General features: G+C 43.0%; 1 protein-coding gene and 1 long non-coding RNA gene across 2 annotated transcripts in view; one reads left to right on the top strand and one right to left on the bottom strand.

Annotated features, from left to right (window-relative positions):
* The window catches only part of LOC112995739 (uncharacterized), a 149,101-nt gene that overhangs the window by 57,781 nt on the left and 72,892 nt on the right, over positions 1-18,428 (bottom strand). The window lies entirely within an intron of this gene.
* LOC112995738 (ankyrin repeat domain-containing protein 55) overlaps positions 17,539-18,428 on the top strand; it is a 52,198-nt gene continuing 51,308 nt past the window's right edge. Inside the window, exon 1 of the mRNA XM_026120909.2 lies at positions 17,539-18,084. Within this exon, the coding sequence (XP_025976694.1) occupies positions 18,045-18,084 (40 nt within the window). The 5' untranslated portion in view covers positions 17,539-18,044. The remainder of the gene's footprint in view (positions 18,085-18,428) is intronic.

The raw sequence follows: 18,428 nt of genomic DNA on the forward strand, positions 1-18,428 counted from the left end.
ACTTACCCTGCACAGATACTGAAACTTGTTATTTTAGTGTTTCTTGATATTCAAGTATCACACTGGCTATAAAAGACATTCTACCATTTCACACACCATCTTGAGCACTGGGAATCATAAAACCAGACAATGACTGCTTTCTGATGGAACTAAAGTTTTTATGCCAAATTTCTTCTGAACACATTTCTTAATTTATTGATTAAAACTTGTTTGAGCTGTCTCCAAAAATCAGATATTTGGATCAGCTAGCAAGTCATCAGACAATGTGTACTGAAAATGTAACAAATGCCCTGAAAGCATGTCACACTCTCTTGACCTTGTGGCCCTTTTTTTTTCTTTGCTAGTTAGTAATGTGAATTTTGTTTTGCGGATTGCTATCCTTTTGCTAATGTGCACAGAATGCAGTCAAAATTGACTGCAGCCAGTCTGCTCCTTTTCAGAATGTTATTAGGCCCAGATGTCAAGGGCACATTTCATCCACAAACTGCTGTGTGTCAAACGCGGCATGTTTCAGGTTACTCCAGCTTTTCATTTTGGGTAAAATGGTTTCAGTGATGCTCTGCTGATTTGCAGTAGCCAAGGATCTGGCCTGTTCTGGAGACACTGTTTGGTCAGGAGGAATGATAAATGTATATCCCCTTGAAGTAGAATCAATTTGACAACCTTTGGATGTCACTAAACGAGGTCTGTTAGGAGAAGCAGACAGACATCTCGCTGTTTATCAGTCCCAACCACAGATCTATATTTGCCCTCCAGTAACTAGCAGTGGGGGAGCCTGATTTAATACAACACTTTAATTACAACTCGGGTCAGGCCCACTAAGCTGATCTTTGTATGACTACCTCAGGAAGCAGCTGGGCTATTGCTTCAATCTCCTCCCTGCAAGCCATGGCAATATCAGTCGCATCCTCTGGTGGGAAAGATGTAGTCAGGCCAAAAAGAGCCTTCAGCTACATATTGAAAGATGTTTTAAGAGGGCTGTACAGATGTGCTCTTCTCATTAAAACTAATGTAAACATTGAGTTATTTCATAAATATAATTTTGGCAAAGTCTTTCAGGGATGGTTGCTCACAATGTCTTCAATAACTGCAGCAATGCAGGGAGTATGGAAAAGTAAATCCATGAAATATCTTTTAGTTTCAGAGGAGCCACAGTAGCCAGATAAAGTATTTGTGTTGAGACACAAGTGTTCAGTCTCTCTTAGATCAGCATGCAAAAGAAATAACTCAGTCAAGGGAGTGCACCATAGCTTATAGGGTCTTCACACTGACTGTGGTGCGGATTGTGCATCAGTGAAATACAGAGCAAACACCACAGCCCTGTCTTTGCTTTGAGCTGCATGGTGAGTCTTCCTCCCTTTCCCTCCTCCACTGAACAAACTGCTAAAAGGCATGTATAAAGCTGTGGCAGAGATAACAAGAACTAAAGGAGTCGTAGCAGGTGTTGAGCATTAGGGTACCATCTGGGGCTGTCTAATTCCAGCCAAAACAGTCTCCTCCGCAACTGCTGAGAAGGGTGGGATGTGATAGTTACTCAAAGTCAGGACAGGCAGAAAGGAAAGCAGAAGCTCTGGCTCAAGCCTGGAGATTGTTACAGGAGTCAGCAAGATTGTAGCTATGCTATTAATTGCTAGGAAGCATTAATGCAAGTGCCAGCTCACATTCTTTCTGTAATAAATTTTGCTCCTGTATCATGACATCTTGAAATTACCCTTTACTTTGACTGTGTGAGCCAGATCCCAGAAACCTGGTGCAAACCACATCAGCAAATACACAAACAGTGTTGCCCCTCCCTATTTGAGGTTAAGTTGAGCTAAAATATTCCTCATCTTCCTCAGACAAGGGCTAAAAAAACCAGAGGCCACCACAACATACTGAAACTCAATTATCTCTCAAAGCCTACAGCATGAGGCTCAGTAGGTTATAATCAACCTTTTGAATGGCTTCCAAGAAGCACATGAAAGTCAGTGCAGAGTTTACATCTGCAATGTTGTTTGTCATGTGTCCCCTGAGTGTGGCGTTATTAACTTATCTGTACGCTGTATCAGCTGCAACTTCTGAGGAAATTCAGGGATTCTCCACTCTGAAATATAGCAACCACTAAATGTTTCTCAGCAATGACAGTCTGAAACACACACATTTTCTGGTTGGCTATGTTGGGATAGGTAGGTCAGGGAAAACACTTTTAAATCCTATTAATATATAAATGCATTTGCTTCTGGAGCTACTCTTTTACTGGAAAAGTAAGAACAAAACAACAAATAATTTTTAAGGTATCTCACTGGTATTGGAACTGAAATATAGTGAAGATGTAAAATCAGACTCTAAATAACTGAGATGAGGCTCAATCTTTTCCATCTGAATTATTTTTAGCAATGTTGTGTAGGTTTTTTTAGGTAAACAGATGTGTGCAGACAGTGAAATGCTAACCAACCACTTTGTACTTGTAGCTTACAAAATTGATAATAGAGTATTATGATCCAAATTAAATACCCTGAGAAGGATAAGAATGGTTAGCCTGTTTCAGAAAGTAACTTGTGACTCATGCTGTTGAGTCATACGACAGAGGTTTAGCCAGAACAGAGGATGGGTGCTATGTCCCTCAGTGAATGCCATGCCAGGCAACACTGCTGGTCCTTCATACTGCCTCCTGCAGCGGTCCAGACCTGATGTTTCAGAAATAAAACAAGATATGCATTATATCTGTGCCATGAGTGAGACTTTAAAAAACATGTTGTATTACTCCCTCTTAAATCAATGTACAACTCTTATTGATAAAAGTAGGAGAACATTTAGCTCTAAATTCAAATGGCCAAAGTTGCATCTAAGTCTCTCAGCTTTGTGTTTCATGTTGACTAAACACTTCTGAAGAGCTGAAGCCAATAAATAGAAAGCAGTAGGGAAAGGACTTGGGTGGACTTCAGGCTTACACAGCTGTCTGAATCTGGGCTGAATGCTTTGGAAGACTTCACCCTAACAAAATCTCATCTCCTTCCACTGTAATAACTTTCATTTCTTGATAGGCTGTGCTTATGTTTAATCACCAGTTCTTCTTTATCCTCTAACAGATTTTATAGAACTAGTTAGTTTTATGCAAGACAAACATAATTTTCTTTAATTATGTTCTGCATGTACATGTTAGATTTCATTTAATAAAGAAAAATAATAAATGTAAAGAGTGTAAGGAAGTTTTGTATATGGTTAGCTGCATTACATATTACCTTCGACACTTGTAATTGCTATGTCTATAATGCCAAAGGGAAAATATAGATATTATATTATGAGCAAAAAAAAGGTTTATCATATATTCTTATTCTCATGTACATTGTATATTCAGTCCAGTAGATAACATTATGATTATCCTGCTCATGTGGTAAGCAAAAGCCATGTTTTTTCTTGGCAGCTAATGGTGTTAATTCTTATGATAGTATAAAAAAGGTAGATGTGCTGTCTTGTGGCTCTGGAAAGGACGAACTCCAGTGCTACAAAATCTTTTTTTCAAAGATTCTGAAACTGTACCATGCCTTGCAAAGTCCACATGCAGGTTTGGTCAGAGGCTTTGGATTCAGCTATCAACATCACAAAAACAATAACTTATTATTTCTAATCATTATGGTTTCTGCTATGGCAATACACACATAGCAGCCAGCAGAAAATGGACCTCTGTTAGGCTCAATTCTGTACAAACACCGGCTCCTGGGCAGCCCCTGCTTTCTTAAGCATGGTCTGCCTATTCAACACAGTAACTTCTGAGTTCCTTCACATCATGTCTTAGAGTCTTGGAAAGGTTCCCTGTGACTGATTACGTATACTTCTTTAAACTAGATCCAAGTGTCAGTGTCTAGGCTTAAAAATATTGGCCCATCTCCATAAAAGTATGTTTTATCACAGATTATAGACATTAGAAAATAAATGATGGAAAAGACCTATGATATCATCTTGTCTCTCCCCTGTGAGTGTAGGGTTGTTCTCTACAGTACATGTCAGACTGCTTTGTTCTGTCTAGTTTAAATGACTCTCAGGCTTTCATCAGGCTCTTTTACAGTCTAATTTATCTTACTACCATGACATCTTTCCAGATATTCAGCCTGCATTTTACTACACTATGTTTCATCCCGCTATTTTGAATTGTCCTTCTAAGTAAAGAATCAGGACTGCTTTGTTTTTTGGCTTCTTGGGAATCACAAAAAATTCTGGACTTAAGATTATGGAAAACCCTAAAGAGAGAGAAAATGTATGTGGGTCACAAGTGCAGCCAATTGAAACTCTCTCAAACAGTTATGGTACCCAGCTGAATGCACCCATCTCCAATTCAGAACTATTCAGAGTAATAAATTAGTTAGCTATTTTCTAACATTTTTAAATGAGTTTTCTCATTGCCATTTTATTTTTTATTTTCCCTACAGCACATCCTTTTCTCAGATTCAATAGATACAATTATTTTTTTTCTATTAGTGCCTTTTTAATATACTAGCTTAAAAACACTGCCATGTAACACTCAAGTTTACACTTTCATATACCCTGCAGGATCCTACCTCTGACCTTGGTCTCACACAGTCATTTGTCCTTCCAGGCATTCTGCTTCAAGCATCAACATGCCCTTCAGAAAAAGTCTAGTGGATAGGCCCCCCTAATTAACAAGAAGTGTTATCTAACTAATCTCATTAGACACCATAATCCTGATTAAAATGTCCAGGTGACCAACATTTAATGGGATGAGTAAAAACATAGATCCAAAGAAAATCTGGATTTTTAATTGTTCTCAAGTAATAAAATAATGCCTTTTACATCTGAGGGATCTATACAAATAGAGTTACATAAAAGGAAACAAGAGACTTCACAATATTTTTTTAGGCAACTGCACCATCTTTCATGCCTGCAGTAGCTTTTCAAATAAGTATATTATGTATTAGACAGGTATCAATAGTACATACATATTAGCTTGGCCATTATATACTGAGAAATAAAGAGAGATGTTTAGCACCCAGGAGAGAGAAATATTGACCAGAACACCAAATTAACTGAAGTGTCAACTTTTATACAACAATGAGAATTAAAGCTCGAGGAGTGTTGTATCCCATAAAACAAGCAACATACCATATCCCTGGCACCTCTTGTAGCTTTGGCTCTACTTGCTCTGCTACGAAAGGTATTATGAAGATATACTTTCTTCCACAAAGTGTGTGGCCCAGTGACACCTTGGGGTATATTTGGTCCATCTCTAATAACGAACACTGTGAAACACTGTCTTCCACACCCAAAGCAAAATGTGGCAGCAGATTGCACAGAAATGGCCTTACTGTAAGCTAGAGTTTGCTGATGTTTGCTAAGCAATTTTAAGTATGTTAAGCTTTCTAGCCTCTTTACAGTCTAAGAAAGAACTTTATCTTCTCTCCTCCCTTGAGTACCCTCCTACTACAGGAAAAGCAAACCTGCGCCAAGATACTTCATAAGCTTTTCTGCCATTATGTCAGATACTAATGACAGTTTTTGGTAATATAACCTGTGGCTGCCTTTTTAAATTTGTTTTACTAATTAATTACTGGCCTAAATTCAACACTGCCAGAACTCCATTCATTCAACAGAAGAATCTCCTAGATATATCTATCCCCCATGTTTAAGCAGCTGCTATACCTGGCCTGGCTCCTTGACCTTGTGTTCACCTAAGAAAATGATCATAGAAATATCTGTATCCCTTTCCCTCTATCACAGAATTATTTCTTCCAGGAGGGTCTTTCCATAACTTCCCTCAGTTTATCTCATTTCATGGCTCTCGGTTGTAAAAATTTGACAAAGAAAATATCCATTTGTTTCTACTGGAAGAAATCACCATTTTGCTGTTCATCACTATTACAAACTTCCACCAAACTCAGAACATCTGCACTGGCTGATGGCATAAGCCACATCAGGTAGAAGGAGCTGGGTCCAGCACCACAGTGGAATGTAGATCTCTAAGCATCACCGACAGAAATAAATAGACATAGATAGATATAAAATCAGGAATACTGCAGAGAATAACGCTCACCATTTCTGAGAGTACAAGATTACTGGGCACAACAACTTTAACCATATAATTTAGAGTGAGGTAGAAGGCAAAAGCATATATAAGTTCAATAACACAACAGATAAACTGATAAAGAATAGATCCATTGATTACAGTTATCCATGATAATCTGGACACAACTTCCAGCACAGGAAGTCTGTAAAACACTGATTGCTGGAAACTGGCAGGACATACCCGAGAATTATTTTTCTATACTCAGAAATGCTCAGTTCCTACACTTCTAAGCACCTGCTGCTGACTGTGGTTGGAGAAAGGACACAAGAGGAAATGGCCTGTTGGTACCATGAGTATGCTGGTTCCTGCAGTCTCAGTATCTTTGACGATAAAGGCCCCCAGTGCCTTTGTCATCATGTTGTATGGACCAGACCTCACAAAAGCCCTCCTCAGACAACCTGTCCTTCCATACTGGTACAGAGTCACTCGGGAGTTTTACTAATTGATCCAAGGGTGCATCTCTATGATCATGGTCTTAATTTTAGACAATTGCTCCTGCCTGTAGAGTTTCAATGGAGTGATTTCACATGGTCCCACCTGGGCTGAGTTATAAATCTGCCATGGATTAAGCAGAGCTCACCACAGCCATGGGGTGGATTGGAGAGGCTGCACAGCTGCTCCTCTTCCCTGTGACCTGAAGCATGTGCCACATGGAGGGCTAGTCTCCATCCCCCTCCCCACCATCCACCAGTAAATCTGCTCCTGGATTAAGCAAGTTCAGTATAAGGTTGTCTGTTATCTGGCTTTATTTCATACAGATCTATTTTTTCTGTGTCTGAGTCCGTTCTAATATCTTTGTTGGTGAATTTCTCTTGTAACCTATCTTAACTTCCAGCTCAAGATTGGTGTAGGCTTTACTATGTGTTCGTATAAAAATACAACGTGTGTGTGTGTGTGTGTGTGTGTGTATTGCCAAAGCTGGCAAATGACTTCAAACTATTTGCTGTTCATCTTGTTTGAGTGGTCATCTAAGGGTATTGTGTATAACGAAATTTACTTGTTAAATGCATCAGTGGAATTGTACAGCTACAGCCTTGCTTGTACAACCTCCTATAGGGACAGAGTTATCCTGGAAGAATAGCGTGTACTTGTCACTTTTGGTAAAAGCATAAGGAAACTCAGAAAAGTAGATGATGACTGATATTTTAGAATAGCAGAATAATAAAGATCAGCTGTATTCTCTCATTCATCCATACTGAGAATCATGACATTTTCCTGATTTGCAGACATGGCAGTTTCACATTCATGCAGCTGTCAAGATAACGGTGGATAACTGACAACCCCGCAAGTCATAGCGAACTAAAACTCTGAAATAGAAAAGTATTTGTAAAGGCCTTTCTTTACTATTCAAATAATTTGAATGCTAACACACAACAAATCAGGCATGCCTCTTCCTATATTTAAAAACATCTTGACCTATTCCGTAAGACTGTCTCTTTTCCAATAATTACAGTATTTGTTATATTTACTTCTACACTGCCCTATCCACCCACTGATAATTAATACCTTAGGATTTACAGACTCCCAAAGCGACTCTAATTAGGAAAGAACAAGCTAATGTGTAAAAGTATTATCATTTCAAAATAACTTGAGTCTTATGAAGTGCAGAGCAGAAGCATGCTCGAAGAACTTTAAAATGCTTCTGCCTTTAGTCAGGCACACAACAAATCAGAATCAAATTGTCTTCCAAGTCTCCGTGAGGCATAAATGGATGGGTCGGAAGGGTATTTATTTTAGTGCCTGAGTTAGGGAGAAAAAAGCCATTGCTGCCTTTGTGCGCTTCCCAGCACCTACTGCCCCTCTGTTGCTGGATACCGCAGCGCTGCCTCCAAACTCCGAATGAGCGAGACCGGGCTGCAATAGTTCGACGCAAACCAGGGACGGCAGGATCCGGCCCCGCATTGTTCCCTGAGAACAAAGGCTCGAACGCAGCGGCGCGGGCTGCCCCGAGCGCCGCGCCACGCCACGCCACGCCACGCCACGCCACGCCACGCCACGCCACGCCACGGCCGCCGCGCTGAGGCTGCAGGCGCGCACCTTCCACGTGCTGCGGGCAGCCCGGGTGCCTCCAGCACTGCCCTCCGCCAGCCTTGTTTCAGGAGGACCTGCAGGGCGGGTGTCACTGGAGCCTGTTGTTTTGCTCTGCTCAGGAAACCACATGATTTGCACCCAGCAGATGCATCGATGCTGTGCGGGGAGAGTGAGGGCAGCTGAGCTCATGCGGGCAGGTTTGCGATGTGCTCTCGTGCCGCTGTACCAAACCCACCAGCTAGCGGCACGTACAACAGGGGATCAGAAACCTAGGTGAGCAACCCGACACAGTCTGTTAGGAAAAACAGAACTAATGTGGGGTAGGGAATGCTTGCATTCTTCTGTATATGCTTCCCTGCTGTCACAGACACTTGAGAATAGACGTCTCAGCTAGGTAAAGATTTGGCAGAGAAAAACCTGAGACTCAAGAGACCTTCAGGACAAGAAAGCTGCTTCAGCACAGCCCCGGGCAGAAGCTCGCGCATGAGACGAGCGGCCCCGAGGCCCCCCAGGCGCCAGGCTCCCCGCACCCGGGCCGCATCCGCCCTGCACCGGCCGCGCTCGGCTGGGCGCCGTGGCGAGACCGCTGCCGGCCGGGAAAGGAGCATCCCTGACACCCGCCGGCCACGAGGGCACCCTGCAGCCCGGCAGCTCCGCTCAGCCCAGGGTGGGCCAGCAAAGACTGCGTTTCACTCACCGACAGTTTCTGTCGTGAAAGCTGTCCTATACCTAGAGAAAAGACACTTCCCTACCAGCTGCATGTTGAAAGAAGCTGTTTGTGTGTGTCTAGTGGGGGGTGTACATTCATTCTCACCTTTGCCTAGCTAACACTTGTTTTCACTCTTTTCCAGGAAGTATTTTACTTTAAATTTGCCTCACCAGACTGAAAAACGTTTCCCTCTCTCTGAAAATCAGCAGAGTGACAATTTTGCCAGGAAGGTCTGTGCTTATTTAATCTTTCGAGAGCCACGCCTAAGGCCCCTCCGCAGGGCGGGGAGGAAGTCTTGCGGTTTCGCGTGTCACCTGTTGTGCCACAGAGAGCTCGACACAGCGCGAAGCACTGCGCGCTTGCTGCACGCTGGGACAGGCGCTGCGACTCCTCCGAGCGGGTGCCGCCGTCGCCCAGGCGCCAGGCTAGTTACGGCCTCAGGTCAAACTGTACCAGTGCAAGGCCTGACTTGATGGCTTGGTTATGTCGTGTGGGCACGCTCCTGTATTTGGAGCTGGACAAAGCTGCACTAGTTACACAGTGGTGGCTTGCCATTGCGATCCTTTTACTATTCCCTCAGAGATCAAAGGGGAAAGCCACGGTCTTACATCCACCCTCCTTATTTGCGGTGCCAGGTATCCTTGAGCGAACCATAAAGGAACAGGTCATGCCGTTTTCTGAACAGTGGGACTGCAAGTTGTAGTTGCTAGAGGCACCTTCGGCATCTCCTCTCTTCCGCTCCTCCGTTCCCATTCCTGCATATCTACATGGAGTCAAGAAGAAACTGGCCTTTTTCAGGAGCAGTGACCTAAAATGTCAATGTCATACACAGAGATCATAGGATACTTCTGTTCATATCCTGCTGAACTCAGCCTCCTACATGAGACTGTTTGTGGAAATATTCACAGTGCTTAATCTGTGAATTATCTTCTGACGGACAATTCTGGAAGTTTCAATGACATCTGGAGATGAAAAGTTCCTCCTTTTGCTGTTTTTCCCATGTATATATATGGGATATTGTGCACAGATACTCCAAGCTGAAAAATGTTGTGTGACTGCATTAACATGGTGCTGAGCTTGAGCTAACAAAGCAGGCTTGTCTTTGTGTCGGAGCACAAATACAGCAAGCTCGTGCCTGTCCATCATATGCAGAATAAACATACACAGAGTTTTCAAGTGGTCCCAGTGAGCTTCCAGTTTCTGTTGCCAGTTAAATTATCCACATAATTTAAGGCCACACTTTGACCCACTTGGAATGGTTTTGTAATCTCAGAAAAGTCCTCTGAGATTTGAAAATTGCTTTATATAAAATCCACTTGTCAGCAGCAAACTGTGGTTTCCACTTTCTTGTTGCACACTGACTACAGAGATCACAATTAGAAATAAGCAAATATTACAACAAACATTCATTCAATCTTCTAAAAATCACATCAGTTCCGTATGCATATCTTTTGCATTTGCTTTCAAAGAATAGCTGATGAATATTATTATTATTTGTTCCACTTACAATCTGCCAGTAAACCAGAACAGCAGAGCCTACGAGACCAGGCTTGTGGCAGAACACAGATCTCCCAACTCCAAGACCATCCTAGCTCCCACAGCCACGATGTCCAGTGACTATATCACTGTCACCTGGAAGTCCTTCCTGGCCTGCTAGCCTGGTCTCTGACCCTTCTCTGGCCTTCTGAAAGCCGTCACAAGGCACCTTCACCTTGGTTTCTTTTTGTGACATTTTTATGCCTTGTCTAGGTGGACTGAAAAGCCTTGGGATCGCAACAGGGTTTCGGGATGGGTTTCGGCACTGCCTAGCATTATGAGAGCCCAGTGCTTGCTTGGCCCTCCAAGTACCACTGTGATTCCACGATAATTACAGTATCTATTGTACAGGTGGTGGGGAGGTGTCCATAAATAGGTCGTATAGGCCTGAGAACTATCTTGGCTCCATCAAAGTAATAGCAATTGCTACCGTAATCCTGAGTCCTGCTGGGTTGCAGATTTGATGTTCATTCAATGTCTATAATTGTGTAAGTCTTCAAAAGGATAACTTTGTTTTAGCCAGTGTGTTTAGTTTTGTTCTGAACTTAATTCTGCTGCTTTGGCCTACTCAGCTGCATATCTTCATATTCTGACAGTGAGTGTATGTACTGAGTACATTCAGATACCAGTTATATGTTTGCATTTCTGTGTGAGTTTCGTAGGTACAGGATTAAATTGTCTCTTCCATGTAAATATAATAATACCAGATCCTTTGTGCCCAGTTACTACTAATGCACTTGTCACCTTGCAAACCTGAAGTAAAGCTAGTAATCTAGGATGAGATATCAACAGGAGTTCTGGGTATGCAAAGAATGCAGGACTAAGCCCTTCAGGCTGGAGTTTGCAGTTTGCATGTTATAGACACCTGTTTTTTCTCAACTTTGAGGCTTAGACATACCTTTGCTATGAAATGTAAAATACTGCTAATCAAAAACTTAATAGACACTTATCTTTGATTACCCCAAACACAAAAGACAGTGATCATCAGCTCATTCATCCCACATGACATGCCTCATTGTAATCGCACTAGAGAGAGTCAGAGGAGCAGCTTTGGACACAACATTATGCAGCTGTGTTATTTACCTGTTATTTACCTGTTTATATCTGGATTAAACTGGTCATTGATAAAGTTACACAAGTAATGATTTGGCATATGTCATCGCCATTGTAGCTACTTCTGCTTTCAGCTTCCATGGTTGCTGCAGAAAAATAGGAAGTGTGGATGACCGATATCAGTATATTCTAAACATTAATGAGGAATAGAGGGAATTCTAGTGATATAATAATCCTGTGACACAATATAGAGATTCTTGCTGTTTCTACAATCAAAGCTGACTGGACTGGATACTTCACAGAATATGAAAGTGCCCAGAAGTAGGGAATGGACTAGTTTCCTTATTAACCCGTTCTTCTAGGAGCTGAATTCCCACTCAGATTTCCTGTTCAGTTGTGCTGTTGGGATTTGTTACACTGCCTAGTAATGCCATCCAAGCGGCCCATCGCACAACCTAGATTCAACCCCTGCTTATAACATGTAGTGCTTCTAGAGTCGCTGACAAATTCCTGACCAGCCTCTTTCTGTGGCTTACAGAAAAACTGTTATAGCAAACACACGAAAGCAGAATGGTGCCAATAGCCTTGAAATGAGGTTCAAGCAGCCCTCAAGTATGATTAATCCAAGTACAGTTCAAAGAGGGCTTGACCTAACTGTCCCGGCATATCACTGACACAGCAAGAGCGGGATTCCAAATGTCTGCTAGCGAAAATGGGGCGCTGGGCAGCTGCCTTCGCCTTATGCTGTGCTCGAGGGGGTGACTTTGTCCCTTCTCACTTTAACTATACACAGACACACCAGTCAGTCTTCACTTTAACTATACACAGACACACCAGTCAGTCTTTTTTTGTCATTTTGTTCCATTCTTCCTGATACTGTTCCCCAACCACCTGTAATTTCCTACCTACCTCTAAATGATTAGGTTTTCTGACTTAAGATATAGCATTCTGGAGTTTAAAAGCTAAAAATGTGTGTTAAGCTTTTCACTTTATCGATGAAAATTTACTTTCACAAAGGTTTATAGAGAGACTCTCAGAGCTTGTCATTCATGAACAGCTGATTAGTAATGCTCTGCATTGTTATATGATATCTGGAATGGGACTTCATTAATTTGCAGAGATTCTTAATGTATTGCACAATGTCAAAGATTACCTGTTTCCCACAAGTGAACTTTTCTTTCTCCGTTTAAAAGGGTCTAATAGAAAAGCAATGCAAGTTTCCCTGCTCACAGCTGCTTCTACTGGGTCCCAGAATCAAGTGTCGATCAAATCCCGCCATCTACTGGAATTCCACGGAATTGCATGGCTGCTTTACATGGTGGCTTTTCTGCAGCTACCACGAGGGTCACGATCTGAGTACTCTGGAGAAGTATCACTACACAGTTGCCTTGGTCTCCTGCAGTTCACTAGACATCCGCTGGTGAGTGCTAATTAGACACTGTGGTTACTGGGCTAGACAAACTTTTGATCTGACCTGGAAGAAAAACACCTTTTTTCCCTATGTAGGGCAAACAATAAAAAAAAGTTAAAGAAAAAAAGAAAGCAAGAGTTTGAACATAAATTTCCTCCTACCCCTGTAATACCACAAACATGACACCCACCCCAGCTCTGGCTCCATACTGTCACAGACACAGATGTGTACCTGGAACACACACCCACGTTTCCCTTGACTCTCCTGCCTTGAGCAATCTCCACACCCATCGTCTTCTGCTATTGCACAAGCATGTCTCTCTGGCCTGCTCCCCCAGGCTCTATGCACTGGCCTTACGTCCTGCCAGGGTTACTGAATGCAGTTTTAGACCTGAAAAGGCTGAAATCCTGAGGAAGTCTTTGGAGAGTAAAGAAAGCAAGCTACAGCATGGTAGGGCATGATAAACTCACTGGGATACTTCCCATTCCTCTTAAATAGGGCACAACACTCAGTCTGAGAAAAATTAAAAATTCAGTTTAGCTAATTTTAAATAGATTATCATTTGGGAAAACAATACCCAGAAAACCAGTAACTCATTAACAGCACTACTATAATTACAGGGTGGACTCTCAGGCATGATTGGCTTGTTATTATATCTGCCTCACAAAATCCTAGTGATATCTAAAACAACTGTACCATGGGAGACACCACAACCCCATTGAAGTCAAGGGCATAAACTCATATTGATTTAGCAGATGTATTTGGCCTTATAAAGAAGGGAGCAGAGTAGAATGGATGTCTTATATTTCTGTCTTATATTTCAGGTAGGAACCTCTAAGATCTAGCTGTGACTTTATTCTCCATTCTCTAGTCACTGTTTATCCATTGACATTTTAAGAGAGATTGTCTTCATTTGGGTGGATCCTGGGTCAGTCCTTTTCAGACACCACAGCTCAGTCCTTCTGTCTTGATGGGATTCTGACTTGTCCATACAAAGTCTAAGCTTGATGCTAACTTTATCACTCCCTAACACTGAGTCTTTAGTTCCACTTCCAAATCCAATCAGGAGTTAGTTTATATATGGTATCATACTTTAAATACTTTATAATCAAACTATTATAAATTGATTTTATTATGAACTGAAAATGAATGTTGATTTTATACCTTTGTTCACTTTGACTTCCACTCACTATATTATATGTTTATCAAGCAATACTGAGGCTGTAAACATTTAGGTTTGCAAAACACCAATGAAGAAAGCCAGACAAGCATTTTACTGCTGGTGTTGCTGTCTCTGTGGTGCTAGCTCCTGGGAGTGCCCTTTACGGAAGAGGGCACTGCTGTTCCAGCGCTTTGCAAAGCAGAACGAGGAGAGCATCCTTCCTCCAAAGCACTGGCATTGTCATGAGTGAAAATGGATGCAGAGCCTTGCCTACTTGCCAGTGTCCTACAAGAGCAGCAGCAGAAAAAGACCAGATGTGTAAGACAAGTCTATGTTCATGATTGCAATGTGCCACAGAGCAGGTGCTCTCAGGAGTTGTAGGCAAAGATGATATCTTAGTATCTGCATCACCAGTCTTTAGCCCTGCTCTGCACCCCTGTATATAACACTTCATTAACATCTGAATATGTCTTTCTGCCACTCCCTGTGGTCTCACCAGGAAAGCCCATGCTGCACAGGAGCACTGCCCTGTGCTCCCCGTCATGTCCTCCCAGGCAGAGGTATTTCTCTAGGTCTCAGCTGCATAGGTAGGTCAGGGGGCAGAAGGGAGATCTGCTAGTGAGAAGAGTGGGCAAGGGAAAAAAAGGAAGGCGATGTGAGGGATCACACACCCTAGAGAGGAAAGGAGATGTCAACATCCTCCCCTCTGGTTTGTGCTGCACTTCTGCTGGGGAGTGAAGTCACCACAGACTCCCAGTAAGGCCATATCAGCTGGATAGTGGGGACTAGTGGGAAGAAAACACCCTTTCCGCTCTGCCCTAGCCTTTCAGAGCTCTGCCTCCATTATTTACTGTCATGAAAATACATTTCTTGTACCAGTATCATGAGTGATTCAAACAGTGTCACGCAAGGCCAGTTGTACTACGAACTGCAGCAGGGATCCTGAGCCTGCTCTGAGCTGGCAGGCGTCAGTAATCACGCTACACGGCACTGTGAGAGACAGAGATACAGGTTCAGGTCCCCAACCCGCGCGTGCCACCAGCACAGCACTCCCACTCGCCTAATAAGCCCTGATTACACGGAGGGTTAATTACCCTACCTACCACCGAGCTCTGATGTGCAGGCAAGCACGGGCAGAAAAAAACCCTGTGCTTCTCAAGCCCAAATTCTAAATTTTATCATTTCTGCCAGCCTCTGAGCTGTGAGTTGTCTACCACGGCTGAGGCAGGCTTCTATTTACCTGGTGCTCATGTCTACATGGGCAAAAATCTAAAGCCTTGGCTTTGCTTCTTTTTTGATAGATACAGAGGACAGCTCTTGGGTGTTCTCCTGGGCAGCGCTCGAAGGGAGTGTGGCTGCAGGCAGGGGCCTGCTGGCTGAGCTCTTCTGTGGTGTCCTTTGGAAGATGCAAAGAGGAGAAAAAAAAGAAAAAAAAAGCACTGCCTGCTGGTTTATTAATTTGTGTGAATCTCCTGTTAAGGGAACAACGGGGAGAAAACACTGGAGAAAAGAGTGAGAGGTTTTTCACTTTTAAAATTTTATCTAGGAAAAACTGAAATTCATCCTGCTTCATTTTAGCTGTGTAGAAGTCAGCCCTCTACGCTAAAACAGCTAGGCGGCCATGTCTGCAGGAAAAGGAGACAGTCAGGCAGCAGCTAAATGCGATTGATTCTGGGCCCCTTGGACACCTAGGGCAGGAGGTGCTGGCTCACAAGCACAGTCTGTCCCCATAGACTGTGGACGGCTACCTCAGAGGAGGCGCCCGGCTCTCCCACGGCTGAAGACAGGTGAGCTGAGCCCTTGGGGAGTGTACACAGTGCCACAGGGAATATTCTTGTGCCCTCCACAGGACCAGCAAGCAGTCAGCTCTCCAGTGTTTCTCCCCCAGATCCCCTGGCTGTGCATCCTGCCGTGTGCCTCGTTCCTAGGCTAATGCACTACAACAGTTAGACTATAGCAGTAACATCCAAAGCCACTTGCCTTCATCACAGGAGCTGAGTGGAAGGACAGAAACTCGGTTATGGTAAAGGGCAGGTATAACTGTGAGTATTTAAATGGATAGGATTAGACAGAGCACTGTGGAGTGGCTGTCTAACTGCGTATAACCCATGCTGCAATAGTACCCAGGGTCAGAAGCCCTTTGTACACAGAGGACAAAGGACCTCTTGTCAGATGTAGGAAGTGAAGGCCACTTTCAAGAGTCTTTTCGAGATCATCTGGGGGTGATAACTTGCAATTTGAAGTGCCTGACCACATACAGACTCCACGTGAGGGTATCTCCAGCTCCAGTCCCTCCCCATGCAGGAAGCAGCAGTGGCAGCTCTTGAGCAAAGCCAAGGTATTAGGCTAGGTGGACTGTCCCATAAGCTGGGGGAAAGCCAGAGTCACCAGCTGAACCACCCTAATGGTGAAGAGCTGACAGTTAGCAGCTGACTGTCTGCAAAACTAATATTCTGCTCCTGGATCTGTGCACAGACAGCACTTACCGCATGGTGGATCCTTCCTCAGTATAAAAATGCTTGAGATGAGCCAAAATACAAACAAGTCAGCAGTAAAGAAAAGAAAGAAAATCAGTGTCTATCACCACAGTCCGACTACAGGCTGGGTAGAGCTTTCCTCGGTTAAGGACCCTTGACTAGATCACACTTACATTTTAGAGAATTTCAGCTCTGGTCTTCAGTTTCAAGGCTGTATAAGGCTGTACTTGCCTGGACCGTTCTGTTTTCTTTCTAAACAGATCACTTGGATTTAGATTCAAAAGTGGGTTTGGGGGATGTGAATCAGCTCCAGAATTCAACTCCTAAATTTATATATCTACAATGTCTATATGTAAGTTGTTTTTCTAAGCTTCCATTGTAGTCAGTGGAATCAGTCAATACAGCAGAACAAAATCAATACAGTAAATAAAGTCTAGGTTGACCAAGTTTAGGCATAACTCTAGGGTAGGCCCTATCTGCACCCTTGGGCCAAAACTGCTTTGCCTGTCTTAATTTTCATCTATTAGTTTGCCTTATCCACCTGTAGTGATGTGTCTCTTTCAATGCACCAGGGCTAAGTAAACTTTTTATATCCTTCCCATCCACCAGACCCCAGACAGTGCTGGTGATCCACTTCTCCAAGTAAATTCCAAGTCAGCCCATTTATTGTTACTTCTGCCATGGAAACATTTCAAAAAAAAGCAAAGCTAGCCAGGGTCCCCTCCCCTTCATAGCACACAGACCAAGTTCCCAACTTAGGAAGGCAGAGGCCAGTCTAAAAAGCAGCCAGCAGATGTGGGTCTCCTGTTGGTTTGATTGACACACAGGGTTTGGAGCATACACTGTGAATTATTAAACCTGTTACACAGTGTTGTTGAAGCCACCACTATCCACTTCAAGCACGATAACGTGCTCTGAGTTATTGACAACTATCCCTTCATAAACCCTGTACATTATCTACTTGTAATTGCTTGTTAATATATTAAGGTAGTAATGGTTTGCTTATTTATATTCTCCATCCAGGAGATAAATGAGTAAATAGCTAATTTCTGAAAGCCTCATTTGAATAATCAGCCTCAGACATACGGCATATGCATAGTGATACAAGCACCTTCTACAACAACGTTGTCTGCCGGCGCAGCACATGCCGCTCGGCTCGCGGGGAGGACATCTGTACCCGAACTGTGCCGGCAGCTCTGCACATGCTCCGTGCGCCGCAGCGAAAGCCCATTCACCCGCCGAGGCTTGTTTGTCTACGGGCAGCACTCTGCTGCTGCTGCTGGATGATCCGCAGCATCTTTCAGAGCTGCTCAAAGGCAATCTGATTCTCCGAAGCTAAGACGTTTTTCACCAGCTCCGCTAGGCTTCCAGAGACGTCATTTTAAGAGGGACCATAACAAACAAAATATACCATTCCCACTGTGCCAGTGACAGTGACCTTGCCTTGACAACAACCTGCAGCCGTAAAGCGAGTTTAATTCTCTGACAAGAAGATTGGCGACAGCTATCATTGAATATATTGTTTACTGTAATATATGGCATTCTTCCCTGGAAACCCTGGAAATGGTATTTGTCTGGTCTGCTTGTAAATAATGAGATAGACTACAATGGATTTCAGTTCCTCATCAGTGTTTGATCAGCACAAAGGTAAGTCACTTGCTACTAATTTCAAAATCCTCTGGTCCTCCCATGCCTGCCATGCAAATGTACTAAGATTACTTGGCAGAATTAATGACTGGAAATATTGGAAAAGGTCAGGTCTGATGGAGACTTATGTTGGTTCCACATGAGGGACTTTCAGCAATTTTAGAGATGAGTATTTCAGCCTATTACTACGGTTATTTTTAAAAATAGAATATTCCAGCAGAATAGTAACAGCAGTTGATTGTTTTTGTGCTTAGTATTGAGAGATGTACATGTATATTTATTATGATGTATATTTGTGTTTTTATGGATATATAACAATTGCAACATTAGCAGGCAGAACCAAT

The sequence above is a fragment of the Dromaius novaehollandiae genome, chromosome W (genome assembly GCF_036370855.1).
Source record: "Dromaius novaehollandiae isolate bDroNov1 chromosome W, bDroNov1.hap1, whole genome shotgun sequence".
Classification (NCBI taxonomy): domain Eukaryota; kingdom Metazoa; phylum Chordata; class Aves; order Casuariiformes; family Dromaiidae; genus Dromaius; species Dromaius novaehollandiae.